We start from the raw sequence: 23,812 nt of genomic DNA, 5'->3' as shown, positions 1-23,812 counted from the left end.
CGGCCGCCGTGGTGTCTCAATAGGCTGCAGAAGTCCGGCTGGCTTAGTGGGCGGTGTCTTGCGTCGCTGACAGTCCCGGCAGGTCTTTACGTAACGGGTGACGTCGGCGGAAAGGCGCGGCCAGTAGTACTTCTCCTGTATTCTTGCTAGCGTGCGAGAAACACCCAGGTGTCCAGACGTCGGGTCGTCGTGCAGAGCCTGGAGAACCTCTGGCCGCAATGTCGAGGGTACCACGAGAAGGCAATCGGCTCGAAGCGGTGAGAAGTTCTTCTTTAGGAGAACACCATTGCGCAAGAAAAACGACGTCAGTCCGCGCGTGAATACCTTCGGAACAACGGTGGTCGTGCCCTCGAGGTATTCCACAAGGCCCCTGAGTTCTGGGTCCGCTCGCTGTCGTTCGGCGAAGTCGTCGGCACTTATGGTTCCTAAGAAGCAGTCGTCCTCCTTGTCGTCCTGCGGCGGTGGGTCGACGGGGGCGCGAGACAGGCAGTCAGCGTCGGAATGTTTTCTTCCGGACTTGTAAACGACGGTAATGTCGAATTCTTGAAGTCGTAGGCTCCACCGTGCGAGCCGACCTGAAGGGTCCTTCAAGTCAGCTAGCCAACACAATGCGTGGTGGTCGCTCACAACTTTGAAGGGCCTGCCGTAGAGGTAGGGGCGAAACTTGGATGTAGCCCAGATGATCGCTAGGCACTCCTTTTCCGTTGTGGAATAGTTCGTTTCTGCCTTTGATAGCGACCGGCTAGCATAACCGATGACCCTTTCCTGCCCGGCAGTCTTCTGCACAAGGACGGCGCCGAGTCCTACGCTGCTTGCGTCGGTGTGGATTTCTGTATCGGCGTATTCATCGAAATGCGCTAGTATCGGAGGCATCTGAAGGCGCCGTTTCAGTTCTTCAAATGCTTCGATTTGCGCCGTTTCCCACTTGAATTGCACGTCGGTCTTCGTAAGGTGAGTTAGCGGCTCGGCGATTCGTGAAAATTCCTTGACGAAGCGCCTGTAGTAGGCGCACAAGCCTAGAAAACGGCGCACGGCTTTGGTGTCGGTGGGTGGCGGGAAGCCAGCGATGGCAGCTGTTTTCCGCGGGTCTGGGCGAACACCATCCCTGCTGATAACGTGACCCAAAAACAAGAGCTCCTTGTACGCGAAGCGGCACTTTTCAGGCTTCAAGGTGAGGCCGGAGGTCTTGATTGCTTCAAGTACGGCTTCAAGGCGCCGGAGGTGTTCGTCGAAGCTTGAGGCAAACACAACGACGTCGTCCAAGTATACGAGGCACGTCTGCCACTTCAAGCCAGCCAGCACTGTGTCCATAACTCGTTGGAATGTCGCAGGTGCCGAACAAAGACCGAAGGGCATGACCTTGAACTCGAAGAGGCCGTCTGGTGTTATAAAGGCCGTCTTTTCTCGGTCTCTCTCGTCGACTTCGATTTGCCAGTAGCCGGTCTTGAGGTCCATCGACGAAAAGTACTTCGCGTTGTGGAGTCGATCCAGGGCGTCGTCTATCCGTGAAAGAGGGTACACGTCCTTCTTCGTGATTTTGTTCAGGCGACGATAATCGACGCAGAAACGTAGGGTTCCATCCTTCTTCCTCACTAACACTACGGGAGACGCCCACGGACTCTTGGACGGCTGGATGATGTCGTCGCGTAGCATTTCGTCGACTTGCTTCTTAACGGCGTCCCTTTCTCGCGTCGAAACCCGGTAGGGACTCTGACGGAGTGGTCGAGCATTTTCTTCCGTTATGATACGGTGTTTAGTAAGGAGCGTTTGCCGGACCCGTGATGACGACGAGAAACAGTCCTTGTATTTCTTCAGAAGGCATCGGAGCTGTTGTTGTTGGCGGGCGGGAAGGCTTGGGTTTACGTCGAAGGATGGCTCAGGCATTGCGGTTGTCGTTGTAGCTTCGTCAGAATCTGAAAAGGCAAACGCATCGCTGACAGCCAAGATTTCTTCGATGTACGCAATCGTCGTGCCCCTGCTCAGGTGTCTGTATTCTTGGCTGAAATTCGTTAGCATCACGCTTCCTTTCCCTTCATACAGCCGAGCAATGCCTCTTGCGACGCAAATGTCACGGTCTAGCAGCAAACGCTGATCGCTCTCGATGACACCCTCGATGCATTCAGCCGTTTCGGTGCCGACGGGAATTATGATGCTGGATCTAGGTGGAATGGTGACTTGATCCTCGAGCACGTTCAGGGCATATTAGCATGGGTTCGTATCCGGCGGTGTCGCTTTCTCCGACGATAGGGTTATCGACTTGGTTCTTAAGTCGATGACGGCGCCGTGGTCACTTAGGAAGTCCATTCCAAGTATCACATCCCTGGAGCAGTTTTGTAGGATTACTAAGCTCGCAGGATAAGTCCGGTTGTTGATGGTGACTCTCGCCGTGCAGACACCGATCGGCGTTATGAGATGACCTCCAGCGGTCCGGATCTCGGGGCCTTCCCAAGCAGTCCTAACTTTCTTCAACTTTGCTGCGAGCGGCCCACTGATGACGGAATAGTCGGCTCCAGTATCGACGAGAGCGGTGACGTTGTGGCCGTCGATCTGAACGTCGAGGTCGCTAGTCCGCCGTCTTGCGTTGCGGTTACGTCGCGGCGTCGGGTCACGGCTACGTCGGTTTGTTCCGCTGCTTCCGCGTTGCGTCGTTAGGTCTACTTCGGTTCGCGAGGGTTCGTCGTCAGGGGTCTGTCTGGTTCGCGTCGTGTTCTGGAGGTCTCGTCGCGTTGTCGTCGGCGGCGGCCGCGGAGGATCTTCGGCATTTCGTCGTACAGCAACCGCACCTCCATCGGTTGCTGCCTTTAGTTTCCCGGATACGGGCTAGGCGACCGGCCCCGGCTTGGGCCAGTGTTCTGCCGGCGGTGCGGTGACATGTTGCGGCCCGGCGACGGCGAGCGGGAAGGTCGTCGTTCTTGCCACTGTGTTCCGGTGAGGTAGTCGTCGATGTCGCGAGGCCGTTCGCCTGGCTGCGGGCGCGGCGCGTTGACGGCGAATCCTCGTAGCCCCATCTGTCGGTACTGACAGCGGCGGTACGTGTGGCCGGCCTCCCCGCAGTGGTAGCAGAGCGGGCGGTTGTCAGGGGCACGCCAGACGTCGGTCTTCCTCGGCGTGTATCGCTGGCCGGCTGGCGGGCGGTATGAATGTCGGTGGTGGCGGCGGTGGTGCCTGGCGGCGGAACTGCTGGGGTGGCGCGGCGTCTTGACGTGGACGAGGAGGGGGGGCGTTGCGTCGGGCTGCAGCAGCATAGCTCATGGCTTGCAGCTGCGGCGGTGTCGGCTGAGGAACACCCAGTGACTGTGTGATTTCCTCGCGTACAACGTCAGCAATCGCCGTAACTTCCGGCTGTGCGAACGGCGCAAGCTTTCGCAGCTCCTCTCGCACGATGGCTCGGATCGTTTCGCGGAAGTCGTCGGAGCCGAGGCCATGAACAGCTGCGCTGTCTTGAAATGCGCGGCGATTGTACTGCCGGGTGCGCATCTCGAGCGTCTTCTCGATGGTCGTTGCTTCCGAAACGAATTCTTGAACTGTCGATGGGGGGTTCCGCATCAGTCCGGCGAAGAGCTCCTGTTTGACTCCTCGCATAAGAAAGCGGACCTTCTTGTCCTCGGGCATGACAGGGTCTGCATGACGGAACAGCCTTGTCATCTATTCCGTGAAGAGCGCCACGTTTTCGTTCGGCATCTGCACGCGGGTCTCGAGCAGAGCCTCGGCACGCTCTTTCCTGACGACGTTCGTGAATGTCGCAAGGAACCTGGTGCGAAAGATATCCCACGTTGTCAGGCTTCGCTCTTGGTTCTCGAACCAGGTCCGAGCGGCGTCTTCCAAAGCGAAATAGACATGCCGTAGCTTGTCTTCGATGGTCCAGGCATTAAAAACGGCGACTCGGTCGTAGGCTTCGAGCCAGCTTTCCGGGTCTTCGAACGACGATCCGCGGAAGGTTGGCGGCTCCTTGGGCGTCCGGAGAAGGATCGGTGCGGGCGGCACAGCGTCTGTCATCGTCGCTGTGGTCGAGGTCAGGATCTTTGTTTGCCGGGTCTTTTCAGGTAGAGGCCCGTGCTCTGGCGGTAGACCTTGTTGCCTGCGGCTTGCTCGACGATCCGTGTTTTCTTTGCCGTCCTCCTCCTCGCGGCTTGGGCTTGGGTCAGCGCTTCGCGGGGGCGTCCGGATCATGGAAGAAGCAACACCTCCACCAGATGTCACGTGGTCGTGACGTCGACGAAGACAACCGTCAGCACGTCCGAGATGAAACTGTTTATTTGGCCGAACTTGTGGCCGAGAAGCTGAGAGCTAGAACTACAGCAATACACGCTGTACAATGATAGCGGCGAACAGGGCGTCGTCCGTCGATCAACTGACAAGCGGTGAAGCGCGTCGGCATTTAAACATGTGCCGTCGAATATTCCAGCGTTATCGCTGGCTGTCGCGCAAATTCTGGAATGAGCTCGAGTGTGCGCGTCTTGCGCGCAATCTTAACAAAACGATCTACAATGATCGGGACGCTTCTCGAACAATGAGGCGCGGTTCGCGCTGAGCGTTGCTGACAGACTTTGTGGGCGAAAACCGAATAAAGCAAAAGTGATAATAGGAAACGCCCGTGGCAATACAGAATCTGTGCTATCTTTCTCTCTCTCTTTCCTCTCCATCTTTAATCTCCCCCACCCAGTCCCCTTGTGTAGGGTAGCAAACCGGTCGTCCTATACTGGTTAACCTCCCTGCCTTTCCTTCTCTGTTATTTCTTCTTCTTCTTAGAAAAATTCTATGGCAGTCAAGCTCCTGTCGTTTTCGCAGAGGAACACTATGTCGAGGGGGAAATACCTTGCCATAGCTAACATGACAATGACACGAATAATTGATAAAAACTCGTTAATTAACTTATTATTGACATGAGGGCAGCTGTTTAAATTAGAAAGTTGTAGTGCGTGCCAATTTATAGCATACCATTTCTTAAGAAATCACGAAAGTTGCACGCAGTTCGAGATATTCATCACGGAATTTTAAGGGCCCGGCGCGCGGGAAACGCAGGTTGTGCCCCACCTTCTGACCTTGTGCAACCCGTCTTCCCACGGGAAGCTCGGTCGTCTACACAATTTCAGCGAACCCTTGTCTCTCCACCCACGCAATTAAGCTGCGGCCCCATAGCAACAGGAGCTCGTTCGACCGTGCCGTCCCGCTTACGACCAACGGTCAACGTCCCGCGCACGCAGGCGGACTTCTTTAGCCTGGAAGAGAAACCGCCACGGAGGAGACGTGAGACAGCGGCCCCTTGCTAGAGCAGTCGCCCCAGCCGGCTCTGTCATGCCGGCAGGTTATCTACAGCGATATCACTTTGCCTGCTTGTTCTAGTTTTCCATAGCCCTTGTCCCGTTATCCGGCTTCATCGGCTCGTCAGCCTTGAGGCTCTCTCTACGACACGCTACCTTGCGACTTCGCAAGTTCTCAACAGTGGTGACCGCGGTGGGTTACCACGACCCGTATCCCGCCACCGGGCACCGGGCGTACGACGACCCTGCACTTCACAACAGTGGTGGCAGCAGTGGGATATTGACCCACTGTATAGTTAAAGGGACTGACAAAAGATTGTTGTCGAGCCATTTTTTACGGCGCAACGAAAACGTCCCCGGCGGTAATGGTTAAACCTGCAGGGGTTGATTCCAAAAGCGCGTGGATATTCTGTAAGCTAAATTGTTCGATCTGAGAAGCCACTAAAAAAAGTTCCTCCTCCAACAACGCTGAGAAGCGATAGCGATGCCTATAGCCCTCCTCGCAGACTGTTCATTACGCTCAACGTTCTGCTTTCACAGAGGTGGGTGCAACTGTCGGTAACCACCTTGATTTTGACGTTTCCAATCGTTCTTGAAGATAGAAAGCAGGTAGTATAAGTTTTCCGAACGCTCGTCGTCACGTAAAATACCTTTACCGCCTCGCGAGCCATGTGCTCGTGGTACTTCTCGAATTCGTTAGCAGCCGCCGCTAGGCTCTCAGCCAACAACTTTCATGCTGCCGCTCATGAGCATAGACAAGCGAAGACAACGCCACTGTTCTGCTGAGTACAAACGAAGGTGTAGGTACCTGCACATTTTAAGCTAGGAAGGATTATAATTAAAAAAGAGCACTGCATTTCAACACTAATATAGAGACCCTTCGCTTTTTTGCCGCGTGAGGCGCCAAAAGTCGTTTCTCGCGACTTCACTGAAGAAATGAAAATATAAATCAGCGTCAATGAGAAAAAGAGCGTTCGTTCTAGCCAATGCTATAGACAATCTTTGGATCAGTCGGGCTATTTCAATTCGTGCTCTGAGCGGTTGCCCGTCCCTCAACAACAGCGAAGCCTCTCCGTTGCGTAAGAATGAAACTACACTTGACAAGGGAGTGTCGAATTTTGAATCAAGGCGTGGCAAAGGAAAATCTCGTAAAAAAAATCGGCAAGCATTGTGAAATACTGAGGTTAAGGTTACAGCACAAACACGCCGAAGTATCTTTTTGAGTATGAAAAGAATTTTTAGAAAACAAAGATCCAGGATGATTTCCGGCGTAGTTGGTAGATTTGGTCGGCGGTGCATGTCAGCCCGAAAAAAATGAAGACTCATAAGGCTCAAGGATCATAAGGCCCTCCCACCGAAACTACACTCCTTCCTGCCGCTCCTTTGCATGGGCATCTATTCGCGAGACCTACGCTGCTTCAATCATATTTTAGCAGCTTGGCTAAAGCTATTACTTCGACATGCTGTATAAAATTAGAAGTTACCGAAGCTCTTCACGATGCTTTCACTGACTGGAAACAGTTTCTTCCTGTAAACACCCTTAAGCAATAGTGACTCTATGCTTCCACCGCCCTCGAATCTTCACAGAGTTTATGGTAAGCTTGTCTTGACCCATCAGCCAAGCATATATTGTGACACAAAAATGTTCTCGTAGCCGCAGCACCAGGTCTATAAAGCGACGCTTACCTGTGCATCAGTGAGGTTTGGATTGGCGTGCGCTTGAAGCAAGACACTCGCACACTCGGCTGAGCCCCGGCTGCTGGCATAGTGCAGTGCTGTGCGCCTGCGTCAAGTGATCAATATGACTCAAAGAAGGGATTTATTTATTTATTTATTTATTTATTTATTTATTCATACTGTCGATCCCATTAGGGATCTTTACAGGAAGGGCATATTGAATTGTTGCAATACAACAATACAAATAGTAAAAATTCAATTACAGATAAAGAAAATATTGGCATAACAAAGACAGACTAGCAGACGCAATAGTACATAATAATATAACAGCACAAACACGGGAAGAAGAAAACACGAGGACGGGCGCTGTGTGCCCGCTGATCATTTATTGGAAGAAGCCAAGACTTACATAGAAAAAAGAATTCCGAAGCCCTAGCCCCATCGGGAAAGTTTGGCGTGTGCGTGCCTGACCTATCTACCGCATTGCGCAATGCGGCCTCCTAAGCTTCCTTCCTCCATTCCGGGAATTCGACCGTCACCCACGTGATTAGCAGCGCAAACCTTCAGTTGCTACAGGCAGCAACGACGGTCACACGATCATCCAGGCAACTATTAAACGAGGCAGCCTGAAATGACAAGCCACACTTGTCTGTGGCTTGTCATTTCGACAACTGTGGCACAGTTGTCGAAATCCTAGCCAGTTCCGTGGCTGTTGTTGGCGGGCGCACGTCGAGCAGATTCTTTGCGCAGAGGTTGACGCTGCGAACGCTGGCGGCACGGTGCTTCTGTTAGGGCGTGGTCGCGCACTGCTTGAGTGTCTCGCGGGCTGGACGGTTCGCAGTGCGAGTGCTTTCGGCCGCTGCGTTTGCATGTCCTGGCGTAAGTTCTGGAGAGTTGAGCGGTAATGCACTGGTCCATTAACTACTCGAGAGTCAACTCCCGCTCGCACAGTAATAGCTCTCCCACTGCCCTGAATGAGCCGGTCGGTGATCGTTCTGTCACGTGCATCGCCAAAACTGAACAGCCTGCTTGGCGCCCGCCTGTGCGTGCTTCTCGAACGTTTCATCTGTTGTTTGCTTCATGTTTTCTAAAACAGGATGCATGCGTTGTATATTTTGGCACATTTCGAAGTGAATGCCGAACTGCTTAAGGGCGTTTGGAAAGTTCTGTTGGTTGTGCTGTACTTGTGTAGGGGTGCTCTGCGGACATGAAGCGGCAGCGCTATCCGCATTTCGTCCTTTTCCCCGTGATGTTCGATTTCTCGTTCGTAGATATTGTATCCTTGTTTCCAATCGCCCCATGCGCCAGCCAACAATGAAGGAATAGAATACGTTAACTTCGTCGTAGACACCCCTTCTCACCATGTTACGCGTGGGTTCTATAATTCCAATGAGGACATTCCAAGGATGGGTCAGATCAAGGAACCGGCACATGGGTTGCCGCTAAGACCAATGGCAGTGTATCTCTATCTCTATACTGGCTAATACGGCACCACGGAAAAGTCTACTAGCCTCAGAAGATAAATTAAAGCAGGAGTTCTTGCAGCGTCTCGAAAAACGGCGAGTATCATCAGTGACACTGAACCAACTCACTGGGTCAGCCCGATGCACAAAAAAGATGATTCCCTGGGAACCCATGAAAACTCAACGAGGCCAAAAAGCGTCCTCACAACCAGATGCCAACTTTGGAAACTCGTCTCTCGATGAGATGTGGCTCTTCGGCGTTCACTCTGCTAGATGCTGCCCAACCCTTCCATCACATGCGGCTCGATGATACGAACACTCGCCTGTGTGCATTCACGACCCCATACTGAGAATATTGCTGGTCATGCGGTATGGCTTCACACCCGCCTGGCACAGACACCGTCAGGCAGACGACTCCTAGATCGCCTACACATCAGGCATGAATTCCACACAGAGGAGCGGGTACGAGTGCCCGAACATTGGAAATACGCGATCCATGTTCGACCCCTCCCCACCAATGTGCCCCATGAGTCACACGCTGGCCGCCGGCAGGCGCGGGCTCTTGCCCTCCGGCGCCGATACGGCTCTAAACAAAACGTATTTTACACGGACGTCGCCGGCCCTTACCACGGGGTTTGGTATACGGCAGCCGTAGTCCACCAAGGCAGGCAGGTGGATGGTATCTCCTTCCGCGCACCCAATGCTACCCACGCTGAAGAGGTGGCCATAGCCCTAGCCATCTCACATGACACTTCTAAAACCATAATATCAGACTCCAGAGGAGCCTGCCGAAATGGATCTCACCCCTAGCTGCCAAAATTCTTAAATCCTGTCCGCGGGTAGGTTACCCCTCTCCCCGATCAATAATCTGGACTCCTGGACATCAGGGCCTCGTAGGCAATGAGGCAGCGCACGCTGCCGCCCGCGCACTCATTCCCCGGGCCACTGCCTCGCCAACCGATGACCCCTCTGATCCAGAAGAGAACTATCCTAACTTTTAAAGCTATAACTACTCATTATCGGGACTCCCACCGCCGCTTTCTTGCGCTTTGCAAAGGGCTCAGGAAGGCGGACGAGAGAATTCTTCACCGACTATTCACGAATACGTTACTGTGCCCGGCAGTGCTTAAACATTTTGATTTTTTTCCGGCCTCTGCCTGTACTGTGCGGAGGTGGCTAACACCTACCACATAGTATGGGCATGCCAGTTCAATCCTTCCTAACCCCAGAACCCCAACCCAACCCGAGAGGACTGGGAGGCGGCCCTGCTCGGCTGCCAGGACCTTCCGGCCCAAAAAGCAATGGCCCGGCGTGTGAGGACAGCGGTCACGACCAATGGGGTCCCTGACTAGGGACTCCACCTGGTAATGTAAGGGAGCTCACCCACTAGGGGCTGGTTTCCCGAACAACCTCTCCGTATATAACAGCTTAATAAATGTTTATTACTACTACTACTTGAGTTGTGCCCCCGAGATGGTCATCAAGCAACGGGTCAAGCTGAAAAGGCATAAGCTTGGGCATGGCGACAATCAATATGGACTTTTACAGCGCACAAAACTGCACTGGAGGTAGATTTATATGCTAAGCCGCGTATATACAAGGTCGCATGGTTGTATTTGTACTCTGCTGTTCGAAGTAAAGACATGTCGTCTGGTCATCTCTTATGGCAACCTTTCACACCATTGTTGCGCATTAAAGGCGAAACTAAGAAAGGGAAATCGACAGACACCCGTTTGTAGCACGCATTCACAAAGAAATCCGTACGGATTTCGCAGAAAGCTTCTTAGTAGCCGAAAAACTTGTCCTGAGCGGGTATAAGACTCTGGACTAACGCCTTTCCAGGTCGATCGCTTTACCAAGTAAGCTAACCAGGAAGCTAGCAATTGGCAGCGCAACGGCGATTTAATCAACAACTCAGAAAAAAAAATGGCAGAAAAATTACCCCAACATCACCTTACGTAATCCTTAGAAAGAAACTTCATACCAGCTTTTCACTAGGTCACGCTTTCATAATGTCGCTGTCTTACCCTTGGTTGTCAGATGCATCAACACGGCAACCACGCTGTATAAGCAGGCGACAGATGGACGCTTGTTCACCAACCGCTGCCCTGCAACGATATTGAGTGAGCGTTCCAAAAACTATATATGCTTCGGATGACCGAACTGTACTTGCAACTAAACGTTTCTTAAAGGCCAACTCCGGCGATATTTCGAGGTGAATGGATCTCAATGAAATTCGCTGAGCACGTTCCTTTGAACGTTTTCGTCACTTATGCCAAAGTACTGGCTCGAGATATGCGCAGATTCTTCGCAAATAAATTTTATTGATTGCCCCGACTCGCCCACCTGGCTTCCTTCTCACAATTATAGGCAGCGTTGTATGTGTGACGTCATTTAGGGCAAAGCGACGGAAGTGACGGAACCGAGGTGTCCCTAGAGCGTCTGCTGTCCGCAAGGCAACTATTTTGTGTGTTTGGCCAGCGCTTCGTTGGTTGGGCGTGCGAATTTCAGTTCCCTGTGGTCGTGCGTGCGACGGGCGGCAAGTGTTGTTGCGCTGGGAGCTGCACGCGATTTTAAGAGTCACGAAACACTCGCAGCTAACGATTACCCTTAGTTTCCATATTAGTGTTTTAGCTAGCAGTGCCGGTTTACCGCACGTACAGTATGGTAATACCGTACCGGCTGAAGAGTGCCCGTGCGCGAACATTACCATGAGAAAACAATTTTCGTGCACCGTGACCGGGCCTATCTGTATACGGTAAGCTGCGCGTCGTGCGAAAGTGACTGGTACTTGGCTTATATTGAATTTCATCGGCCCTACCGACGCGATTTCAAACGCGCATATCCACAAACTTACGCATTCTTCCCCTAGCAATATTAAACAGTTTTAGTATGCCCGCAAACTTCTTAGAGTTAGCATTTTACCCTACCGCAGCAGCCACAAACTTGAGCCGACTGGACAGGTGACGCCATCTGGCGGTGGAACGTGCAAGTAAGCAGGTGTGTTCACGGCCACCTGGATTGGGGCGCGCGGACCGCCGCGCGCCCCGATCCAGGTGGCCGTGGTGTGTTCCACTTCACCAAAGAAGAACGGCCATTCTGATTGGTCTCCAGATGCGTCCGCATCGCAGCTGTCATTTCCCGACAGCTCCGAGGAGCTTGTGCACGTGGCACGGTATGTCACACACATATGGCACGGCTATTGCAAAGTGGTCACCTTTCCGCTGAGCGTCTGCTCTTCTCTGCTTTCGCAGCTTTCATACTCCACGCTAGCAGGCATGCCTTGCACGATTTCCGACTTTTACCAGCTTTTACGTCACGCGAAGACAGTACTGCTCGGTTGGATTTCGGTGTTGCGTTTCTCGCTTATTTAAAATTATTGTCCACTTGCCGAGCATTTCTACTATCGAGCCCGTTACAGGAGCGCCTCAGGATCATAGAATCACCATTACTTTCACATGGTCGAACAATCGCCGGAGTTGGTCTTTAAGGCCAACGTAAAATTGTAAACAATGGGAATGGATCAAGGGACTCGTCTCAAAACCTAGCCAACATACAAGGAAGTCAAGGAAAGCCTAGGGGAGGTTATCTGTAGTTCTTACGGCGAGGCTGTAAAAGGCCATTCGTAACTCCGCGAACAGTTGGCTAGTCCGCAGAAAGCAGCGCCAGTGCCTAGAACTGCGGCTAAAAAAGAACTATTTACAGGCGTCACGTCGGGGCAACGTCATTTGCAGTCACTGTTGGCTCTTTGATTTCGTAAAATTGTAATAAACATTGCATATGAACTCGTATGACTCACCATCGCCATAGTCAACCGTTGCTCGACCCTGAAAGAATGCGCCGACAACCTCTGCTTATGATACGCACATCATCGCACTGCAGCGTGCAGTTTGTTTCGATAAAACTGACATCTTTGCTCTAACATGTTTTCAGAGCCCTCCATTACGGCATCTCTCATAACCATAACGTGGTTTGGAGACGTAAAACCCCGCCAATTATTATTATTATTTGTTCGCCCGAGTAAAGAGCTTCGTCCTGAACACGCCGACTGCCGCCTCCTTCAACGTCACGACCACGTGACAATATCTAGCCAATGATGAAATGTGCCAACGTGAAATGTAAAGCGACCTCAATAAAATAATAGACTGCCATGTCCAAGACGGCTGATCGCCGAGAGGCCCACGATCTCGGTAGCGTAAATTATTGGTAAACAGTGCATACAAATACGCGTGTCGCCGGCGCACCTTCGAAGGCCGCATTTAGCGGTTCGTTCCGACGCCGGCGCCGAAATCTGTAACTCATATGCTTCTCTTGAAAAAGAGCGGGCGTAAGCAAGTGTGTGCTTACTATAATGGTGTCTTGTGTTTTTGACGTTTCTAAATCTTGCAGTGTATTTATACATATCACACAACCGTCAAACGCCCCTCCCGTCACCGTCACGGCACCGGTATTCGTGAGGAGAGAAGGTTTCCGAGTCGTTTTCTCTTCAAAATCGGGTTGACGACGTGTAGCGGTCCTCTATGTTTCTGTCGCCTACCCGGAAACGGAGCCACACCCATAGAAAAACGAATCAGTCAGAAAATAAGAACCCGCCCTCTATATATGACACCTTTACAAACCAGAAGCTGGCAACAAGAGCGGCTGGCCAATAGCCTGCGCAAATGTCACAGTCGTACTCGAATTCACAGCTTCGTTTATATCCGCGTCGTGCACGTGTGCCACAGCGAATACCGCACTGCGCGTGGCGCTACAGATGGACAACCGCAAAGGAAGTGTCAACCCCGAATTGTTGATTGAACTGGTCACAGGTTCCTGTACGAAAACTGAGAAGAAAGCTTCAAAGATGTACAAATGAAATAGAATTAGGTGGGCAAAGGAACTCGACATTACTGGAGAGTGGTTTAATGCCCTATCGTTCAATGTAAAGCGTAGAGTTAAAAAATAATAAGGTATGGCTTTCCCTTATTTTTGCGCTGCGAAGTTTCTGTTGCAGCGATTATCGCAGAAGAAATACTGGTGCTACAGAATGCATAACGAGCAGTCAGCCATGTGCTTCTAAGTTCGAGGTTTTGTTATCTGCCGTTCGCGACTTAAAATACTGTTGTGGCTCAAGCGACCAGAATGCTTATTATTCGTATTGTCATTTCACTTAAAAGAACTTAAGGACAAAAACTTGAGCCCCTCGTGGATCGCTGGCACAGGCCGAAGAAAAACCAAGAAGGCGCAAAGAAGTCCGGCTTAGCAAGGAAAGGCAGGGATGTTAACCGGTGTGAAAGAACCTGGTATATGCTACCCTACTCTGGGGATGGGGCAGTCAGGGTCATCCGATGTGCCTAAGATTTCATGGCGGTTTTTTACCGCAGCCTGATGGCGACTCGCAACGTAAGCAAATGGCACATTCCAGGGCACGGCCTGTCTGCAGCTCGTGTTACAGGTCTGGACAGAGTAGCATGCTTGTGCAAGTTTATTTTTCTCTTATGAGCTATCTTATGGGCTAAAGAAGCGAAATCTTTTTCTATCCTCAACACTATAGAACGATAATGTCGAGGTCTCTAGACAGGGAACACGACAATGCTAAACTACTCAATGCACACGTAGCTCGCTGCAGTTCAAGGCAGCCTCACGAGAGGGATACGAATACTCACTTAAGCCCTTTGGAATAAGCACACGCATGCGTCATAGCTCACCAGTGCAGGGCGAGCGTCCACCGCGTCCACTATTGATTGCCCCGACTCGCCCACCTGGCTTCCTTCTCACATTATAGGCAGCGTTGTATGTGTACGTCATTTAGGGCAAAGCGACGGAAGTGACGGAACCGAGGTGTCCCTAGAGCGTCTGCTGTCCGCAAGGCAACTATTTTGTGTGTTTGGCCAGCGCTTCGTTGGTTGGCGTGCGAATTTCAGTTCCCTGTGGTCGTGCGTGCGACGGGCGGCAAGTGTTTTTGCGCTGGGAGCTGCACGCGATTTAAGAGTCACGAACACTCGCAGCTAACGATTACCCTTAGTTTTCCATATTAGTGTTTTTAGCTAGCAGTGCCGTTTACCGCACGTACAGTATGGTAATACCGTACCGCTGAAGAGTTCCCGTGCGCGACATTACCATGAGAAAATTTTCGTGCACCGTGACCGGGCCTATCTGTATACGGTAAGCTGCGCGTCGTGCGAAAGTGACTGGTACTTGGCTTATATTGAATTTCATCGGCCCTACCGACGCGATTCAAACGCGCATATCCACAAACTTACGCATTCTTCCCCTATCAATATTAAACAGTTTTAGTAGCCGCAACACTTCTTAGAGTTACATTTTACCCTACCGCCGCAAGCCCACAACTTGTGAGCCGACTGGACTGTGACGCCATCTGGCGGTGGAACGTGCAAGTAAGCAGTGTGTTCACGGCCACCTGGATTGGGCGCGCGGACCGCGCGCCCCCGATCCAGGGCCGTGTGTTTTTCCACTTCACCAAAGAAGAACTGCCATTCTGATTGGTCTCCAGATGCGTCCGCATCGCAGCTGTCATTCCCGACAGCTCCGAGGAGCTTGTGCACGTGGCACGGTATGTCACACACATATGGCACGGCTATTGCAAAGTGGTCACCTTCCGCTGAGCGTCTGCTCTTCTCTGCTTTCGCAGCTTTCATACTCCACGCTAGCAGGCATGCCTTGCACGATTTCCGACTTTTACCAGCTTTTACGTCACGCGAAGACAGTACTGCTCGGTGGATTTCGGGTGTGCGTTTCTCGCTTATTTAAAATTATTGTCCACTTGCCGAGCATTTCTACTATCGAGCCCGTTACAGGAGCGCCTCAGGATCATAGAATCACCCTTACTTTCACATGGTCGAACAATCGCCGGAGTTGGTCTTTAAGGCCAACGTAAAATTGTAAACAATGGGAATGGATCAAGGGACTCGTCTCAAACCTAGCCAACATACAAGGAAGTCAAGGAAAGCCTAGGGGAGGTTATCTGTAGTTCTTACGGCGAGGCTGTAAAGGCCATTCGTAACTCCGCGAACAGTTGGCTAGTCCGCAGAAAGCAGCGCCAGTGCCTAGAACTGCGGCTAAAAAAGAACTATTTACAGGCGTCACGTCGGGGCAACGTCATTTGCAGTCACTGTTGGCTCTTTTGATTTCGTAAAATTGTAATAAACATTGCATATGAACTCGTATGACTCACCATCGCCATAGTCAACCGTTGCTCGACCCTGAAAGAATGCGCCGACAACCTCTGCTTATGATACGCACATCATCGCACTGCAGCGTGCAGTTTGTTTCGATAAAACTGACATCTTTGCTTAACATGTTTTCAGAGCCCTCCATTACGGCATCTCTCATAACCATAACGTGGTTTGGAGACGTAAAACCCCGCCAATTATTATATTATTTGTTCGCCCGAGTAAAGAGCTTCGTCCTGACACGCCGACTGCCGCCTCCTTCAACGTCACGACCACGTGACAATATCTAGCCAATGATGAAATGTGCCAACGTGAATGTAAAGCGACCTCAATAAAATAATAGACTGCCATGTCCAAGACGGCTGATCGCCGAGAGGCCCACGATCTCGGTAGCGTAAATTATTGGTAAACAGTGCATACAAATACGCGTGTCGCCGGCGCACCTTCGAAGGCCGCATTTAGCGGTTCGTTCCGACGCCGGCGCCGAAATCTGTAACTCATATGCTTCTCTTGAAAAAGAGCGGGCGTAAGCAAGTGTGTGCTTACTATAATGGTGTCTTGTGTTTTTGACGTTTCTAAATCTTGCAGTGTATTTATACATATCACACAACCGTCAAACGCCCCCTCCCGTCACCGTCACGGCACCGGTATTCGTGAGGAGAGAAGGTTTCCGAGTCGTTTTCTCTTCAAAATCGGGTTGACGACGTGTAGCGGTCCTCTATGTTTCTGTCGCCTACCCGGAAACGGAGCCACACCCATAGAAAAACGAATCAGTCAGAAAATAAGAACCCGCCCTCTATATATGGCACCTTTACAAACCAGAAGCTGGCAACAAGAGCGGCTGGCCAATAGCCTGCGCAAATGTCACAGTCGTACTCGAATTCACAGCTTCGTTTATATCCGCGTCGTGCACGTGTGCCACAGCGAATACCGCACTGCGCGTGGCGCTACAGATGGACAACCGCAAAGGAAGTGTCAACCCCGAATTGTTGATTGAACTGGTCACAGGTTCCTGTACGAAAACTGAGAAGAAAGCTTCAAAGATGTACAAATGAAATAGAATTAGGTGGGCAAAGGAACTCGACATTACTGGAGAGTGGTTTAATGCCCTATCGTTCAATGTAAAGCGTAGAGTTAAAAAATAATAAGGTATGGCTTTCCCTTATTTTTTGCGCTGCGAAGTTTCTGTTGCAGCGATTATCGCAGAAGAAATACTGGTGCTACAGAATGCATAACGAGCAGTCAGCCATGTGCTTCTAAGTTCGAGGTTTTGTTATCTGCCGTTCGCGACTTAAAATACTGTTGTGGCTCAAGCGACCAGAATGCTTATTATTCGTATTGTCATTTCACTTAAAAGAACTTAAGGGACAAAAACTTGAGCCCCTCGTGGATCGCTGGCACAGGCCGAAGAAAAACCAAGAAGGCGCAAAGAAGTCCGGCTTAGCAAGGAAAGGCAGGGATGTTAACCGGTGTGAAAGAACTGGTATATGCTACCCTACTCTGGGGATGGGGCAGTCAGGGTCATCCGATGTGCCTAAGATTTCATGGCGGTTTTTTACCGCAGCCTGATGGCGACTCGCAACGTAAGCAAATGGCACATTCCAGGGCACGGCCTGTCTGCAGCTCGTGTTACAGGTCTGGACAGAGTAGCATGCTTGTGCAAGTTTATTTTTCTCTTATGAGCTATCTTATGGGCTAAAGAAGCGAAATCTTTTTCCTATCCTCAAACCACTATAGCACGATAATGTCGACGGGTCTCTAGACAGGGAACACGACAATGCTAAACTACTCAATTGCACACGTAGCTCGACTGGCATGTCTCAAGGCATGCCTCACGAGAGGGATACGAATACTCACTTAAGCCCTTTGGAATAAGCACACGCATGCGTTCATAGCTCACCAGTGCAGGGCGATGCGTCCACCCGCGTCCACAGCGTGAGCGCTGGCTCCGACGTCCAGCAGGGCAAGCACGCAGCCGCCGTGTCCCCCACAGGCAGCAACCATCAAAGGCGTCAGCTGACTCGGTGGCTGCTGAGGGTCGCCGCACACGTCCAGCATCCACTGAAGCACCTCGAGGTGGCCTCTCGCGGCTGCAGCCAGCACCGCTGCATCTGCCCGCGCACCCACTCAGGTTGGATCCCAAAGAGGGGTTTGACGGAAGCCCGTCTGGTCGGGAAAATTCATGGCTAGCAATAACGAGCGCCGAACAATCGTCGAAACAGAAATGAAAAGAACCGAAACGTCTTTTTATTTCAACGATTGGTCGGCGCTACTTATTTCCCGCCAAAGAAGAAAATTGTTCAAAAGCACCACGTACAGCTGTGTCCTGCACATGATAAGTAACCTCTATATACCTGAATTAGCTGTCAGAAGTGCAACACAGCACGCAATGCGCACAAGGCAGGCCTTCAAACCCGCCACGTGTATGTGGGGTTTTAGCGCGTGTTGTTAGTCAACACGCACCCCGTGTTTGTTTATAATCAGGGTGTCGGAACGAAACGTTTTTAGTTTCGGTTTTAGTTTCGTTCCACCGCAAAAAATTCCGTTCTGTTTCAGTTCCGAAACGAATAAAAAAAATGTTCGTAACGGTTCGTAACGGTTTTTTTATGCAAAAATTTCATGTTAAGGTAAGCATAAAAAACAATGGATTTGTAATATAGTTACTTGCCCTTCTCTTAATTAAGAAAGTGGGACAGGGGTAAAACACGTTCTTTCGACGTTCTTCAGAGGAGCGGAAATAACTGTACCACGAATTCCCACCAACTAACAAAAACCAGTATACCCTTCAAAGTCATAGTATTTATTGTCTCAAAAGTCAATTACGACGTTTTTTTAGCGGGCTCAATGCTTTGTGTCAAGGGAGTGAGCATGATCTCAAAAGCAGCACGTCACTGAGTGCTCTCTCTGTGCGAGACCGCTGATCTGATAAAAAAATTTCCCAGGCCTGCGCGCACGCAGCAGAGTCACAGCGTAAGCTGGAACAGCGGCCTTCCTAGAGCACGTTCTATACTCTCTTAGGGAAACTAATACAAGTACACATGCAAGGTACCCACTACGCCATAAATCATCACAATTTTTCTGTAGTGGCGAAGCACCAACTATGCCATTTTTTCGTCATTCTTCGGAGAATAGTGGTACCCGCTACACATCTGTAAGGCATTATGTGCACTTTGTGCTGTGGCTAATGACGATGAAGAATTATGGCTGAGCCCTTCGTAACGGGCTGAAAGAATTCAACGACTGACCCCTTGAGAAATTGGCATTGTGGGACGCCAGGTTGCTATTTTACTCTTCTGCCACGCTATATAACATATGTTAACACGATTCCTTGGCCTACATGACTCCTGTGTAAATTATTTTTGCGGAGAAGTTACAAGCACCAGCGTGACACTGTGGTGGAATACTCGACTGCCCTGCACAGGGCGCAGGTTAAAATCCCATCCGATCCTAGAAATTTGTTTCTCATTCCATTTTTTCTTATTTCACGCGATAGCGGTTACGGACACCAGCGCCGGCGGACAACTATGGCGCCAAAATCGGCTGTTGTAATCTCATAACAGCTTTTGCTGTAACAAACTTCGGTGCCGACCATGTCCTCTCCACGCTGGCCGGCGTGACAGGCGCGCAAAAGTCCACTTGCGTTGATATAAACATCTCTGGTTGCCACCGTTTTCGTTTTTCGCACAATTTCAACATGTCTTTGCTTTGGAGTTCCTGCCTGAGGTACTTTGAGATGTGCATAATTGCTCACGTTGCATTACCTCTGTTGTTCCAGATTGCCATGTTTTCTCGTGAACTGAAAAACGATTGAAAAAATTTCGGTTTCATTCCGGAACGAAATAATAGATAAAGTTTCGGCTACGTTTTCGTTACAAGCAAAAATATAGTTTTTTTCGTTTTTGGTTTTCGTTCCATTCCGACACCCTGTTTATAATAAAACAACAGTTTCTTGCGAGCGCAATTGTGAATTAATGTCCAGTACGTTCTCTGAAAACTTAGGGACTATATAGCCGTGCTCTGTAGTCATCCAGGGGTCGGCAACCTGTGGCCAGCCGGTTGCATGCGGTTGTCGGGCCAGTATTATGCGGCCCCCAGCATGACGTCAGAACCCCCCTCTCTTGCCACTTCCTATCAGTTTTGAGCTATCTGTGAACATTACAGTTTTGACCTAAAATGGGGTCAGACAGGAACAAAGAAAGATCAATTCCGGTAGGCAATATTCCCCCATCTTCACACTTAGACAGATAACGTCTTCACTTCCTTTTTTGTACAGTCCAAAACAGGGGGGAAGAAAGATTCTTTTGTGGAAATAATAGGTCAGGGAAGGACTTTCACCCAAGGAAAAGAGAAAATCCTGTTCGACATGCTCGCAGACGTTAAAAGGAGTGACGAGTAATTTTTCTCGACCCAGTTTCTTACGGCGCAACGAAAAGCCCCCCCCCCCCTTCTAGTGCTTAAACCTTCAGATTCCAAAAGCGCGTGGATATCTTGTGAAAAAAATTTTTCAATCTGAAAAGCCACAGAAAAAGTACGAGTGCCTCCTCCAGCAACGCTGAGAAGTGATATAGCTATTCCGATAGCCTCCTCGTAAAATGTTCATTACGCTCAACGTTATACTTTCACAGGAGTGAGTGCAAGTGTGATTAACTCCGTGTGCAAGTGTGATTAGTGAGTGCGCAAGAGTGAGTGCACGTGTGATTAGCTCCGGCAACGCGCCGTCGCGCGTTGCCGGAACGTCGAGGTCGCTAGTTCGTGGTCTTGCATTGCGGTTAGGTCGTGGCGTCGGATCACGGCTGCGTCGGTTTGTTCCGCTGCTTCTATGTCGCGTCGTCAGATCATCTTCCGTGCACGAGGTTTCGTCGTCAGGAGTCTTTCTGGTTCGCGTCGTGTTCTGAAGGTTTCGTCGCGGCGTCGTCGCCGTCGGCGGAGGATCTTCGGCAGTTCGTCGTACAGCAACCGCACCTCTATCGGTTGCTGCCCTTAGTTTTCCGGATATGGGCTCGCGGAACGGCCCTGGTTAGGGCCGCTGTACTGCTGTCGTCGCTGAGGCGACTGGTAGCGTTCAGGCGACGGCGATTGCAACGTACGTCGAGGTGCCCATTCAGTGGTGGCCAAGAAGTCAGCGATGTCGCGTGGCAGCTCACCACGCTGTGGAGGCGGCGCGTTGACGGCGAAGCCACGTAGGCCCATCTGGCGGTACTGGCAGCGGCGGTAGGTGTGGCCGGCTTCCCCGCAGTGATAGCAGAGCGGTCGGTCGTCATGGGCGCGCCAAACGTCGGTTTTCGGGGGGTGTAGCGTTGGCCTGCAAGCGGGTGGGATGGCGTCGGCGTCTGGCGACGGTACTGCGGCGGTGTCGCGTCTTGGCGTGGACGTGGAGGAGGAGCATTACAGCGGGCTGCAGCAGCATAGCTCATTGCTTGAGGCTGCTGCTCTGCTAGCTGAGCCGATGTCGGCGATGGAATCTAGCTGAGGTTGCGATGAAGGTAGAATTTTTCGCAGCTCCTATTGCACGATTGCTCTGATCGTCTCACGCAGGTCGGTGGGTCCTAGCGCTTGAACGTCGGCGTACCTTGTGGCCCAGAAGCTGCGGTTGTATTGCCCCGTGCGCATCTCAAGCGTTTTTTCGATTGTCGAAGCGTCCGAAGCAAATTCAGCGACCGTCTTCTACGGGTTCCTTATGAATCCAGCGAAGAGTTCTTGTTTTACACCCTGCATGAGGAATCTGACTTTCTTCTCTTCTGGCATACTTGGGTCGGCGTGTCGAAACCGGCGATTCGTCTCTACCGTGTAGATGGCAGTGTTTTCATTGGGCAGCTGCACACGGGTTTCCAGCATAGTTGCGGCTCGTTCCTTGCGGACCACGTTCGTGAAGGCGCTTAGGAACGTCGTCCGAAAGAGATCCCATGTTTGTAGGGCGGATTCTCGGTTCTCGAACCACGTCCTCGCGGCGTCTTCTATGTAGAAGTACACGTGACGCAGTTTTTCCTCGGGGCCCCAGTTCCTGAAGCTGGCGATTCAGTCGTACGTCTCGAGCCAGCTTTCTGGTTCTTCAAACGGTGATCCATGGAAAGTCGGCGGCTCCCTGGGTTGCTGCATCACTACTGTCGCGGGTGACACAGCGGCGGTCATCGTCGCTGTTGTGTTCGTCGCCGTGGTTTCTCGCTTCTCGGGTAGGAGTCTGTATTCGGGTTGCAAGCCATGTAGCCTGCGGCTAGCTCGCTGTTGCTCTAGGTCTTCGGCGTCTTCCTCACGCTGTGGGCTTGGTTCCCGGCTTTTTGTAGGTGTCCGGAACATCAAGGAAGCTGCACCTCCACCAGATGTCACGTGGTCGTGACGTCGACGAAGGCAGCAGTCGGCGTGTTCAAGATGAAACTCTTTATTTGGCCGAACTTGTGGCCGGGAAACGAAAACCCAAACTACAGCAATAAACGCTGCATACTGATAGCGGCGAGCAGGGCGTCGGCCGTCGATAAACTGTTCTGCGGTAAAGGGCGTCGGCATTTATACATGCAGCATAGAACATTCGAGCCTTATCGCTGGTGGCCGCGTAAGTTCGAGAATAATCTCAACTATTCGCGTTTGCGCGCTCAAGCCATAAGAAGATTCTAAGATGATCTGGAAGGTCCCGAGACATTAGGGCGCGGCTTGCGCAAGGCGGCGGCTACGCGTGCAACGGACTAGTTACATAAAAATGACAAAAAGAAACACGCGTGGCAATATTTTAGGTTAGAAAAGATTATGATAACGAAAAGTGCTGTACTTCAATACTGAAAATATTAACCGCGTGCACAAGTAAAAAAAAGTCACGTGACCACCATCATTTGCATTCTAAAAAGACAGGGCGTGCAAACACGGACACAAAAAGAAGTCAGGACACCACAAACGCCGACCAACAACTCAGGTGTCCTGACTTCTTTCTTGTGTCCGTGTTTGCACGCCCTGTCTTTTTAGAATGAATACTTACCAACTAGCTCAGCTCTCTGTTATTCTAAGCATCATTTGCATCTTCGCTTTTTTGCCGCGTGAGACACCAAAAAGTGACTTTAGTGAAGAAATAAAAATATAAATCCACGAAGTCATTTTACGTTTCCCGAAGAATCTTCCCTCCACCTAACCACAAGTTATGCCGAGCTCAGGCCACTACCTTACGCCTGCTACAAACAAACTCCTACCTGTCACTTTCCCGATATCACAAGATTTACCCCGACATATACACTACGAACATTTGTAAGATATGCAAGACACAGGTAGCATCGCTCCCTCACATGTTGTGGGAATGTCTCGTCTAGTACCAGAATGTTACTACCGAGACCCTCTCGTCGAGATGGTGCGCTGCTCTGCGCAGCTCCCACCTCCACGATCAGGTATGGGCCATCCAGCAAGCCCGCGAGGCGGCGAAGAGGCAAGACCTCGACGTCCCCACGTGGGAGGCCTAGGCCAAGGCACTTAAATTGCTGGTTGGTAATAAAGTTTATTCCTCCTCCTCCTCCTCTAAAGAGGAAAACGGAGGAAAACATTCTGTTGCCCGCCGAACCCAAGTTCACCACCCTGATACTTCAAGCTGCTCATGCCCGCACTCTTCATGGTGGCATCGAGCTCACCCTGACCGAACTCCGGGCAAGATTCTGGGTGTTGAAGGGAAGGAAGACCGTAAAAAATGTGCTTTCGCAGTGTTTACCGTACCGAAAACGCCGATTGACGGCAGTGTCTGTTCCAGTACCACCATTGCCACCAAAAAGAATAACCGAGGCTCAAGCATTTTCGGTTGTTGGCATCGACTATTGTGGGCCACTTTACGATCGCACAACTGAGAACTCAAATAAGTCATACATACTTATATTTTCATGTGCCGTGACACGAGCTATTCACCTCGAACTGACCTCCGACATGACAACGGCGACCATGATTCTCGCTTTTCGTCGGTTTGTTGCGCGGCGAGGTGTTCCAGCCGTGGTGTACTCCGACAACGCCCTAACGTTTCGTTCTTGTGCACGGAGCTTCAAAGCGGTCATCCCTGCGTTGCAAGAGTACGCCACCACCACGCGAATACAGTGGAAATTTATTGTGGAACGAGCTCTTTGGTGGGGTGGATGGTGGGAGCGCCTTAACCGCACTACGAAAGACACTACGAAAGACGCACTACGAAAGACGAAAGGGCGTAGCAGCCTTGACGTAGAGGGCCTCACGACAACATTATGCGAAGTTGAAGCCGTCAATAACAGCAGACCCCTGACCTACC

At 51.1% G+C, this 23,812-nt stretch overlaps 1 protein-coding gene across 1 annotated transcript in view; it reads right to left on the bottom strand.

The window, feature by feature from the left end:
- The window catches only part of LOC119391911 (inversin), a 217,492-nt gene that overhangs the window by 21,771 nt on the left and 171,909 nt on the right, over window positions 1–23,812 (bottom strand). Inside the window, exons 9-11 of the mRNA XM_049415444.1 lie at window positions 17,474–17,684; window positions 10,429–10,509; window positions 6,948–7,044 (exon numbers count right to left, since the gene is read on the bottom strand). Of these exons, the coding sequence (XP_049271401.1) occupies window positions 6,948–7,044; window positions 10,429–10,509; window positions 17,474–17,684 (389 nt within the window). The remainder of the gene's footprint in view (window positions 1–6,947; window positions 7,045–10,428; window positions 10,510–17,473; window positions 17,685–23,812) is intronic.

Source organism: Rhipicephalus sanguineus, chromosome 4 (genome assembly GCF_013339695.2).
Source record: "Rhipicephalus sanguineus isolate Rsan-2018 chromosome 4, BIME_Rsan_1.4, whole genome shotgun sequence".
Taxonomy (NCBI): domain Eukaryota; kingdom Metazoa; phylum Arthropoda; class Arachnida; order Ixodida; family Ixodidae; genus Rhipicephalus; species Rhipicephalus sanguineus.
Note: the sequence above shows the minus strand (reverse complement) of the source record. Positions and strands in the feature narration are given on the sequence as shown.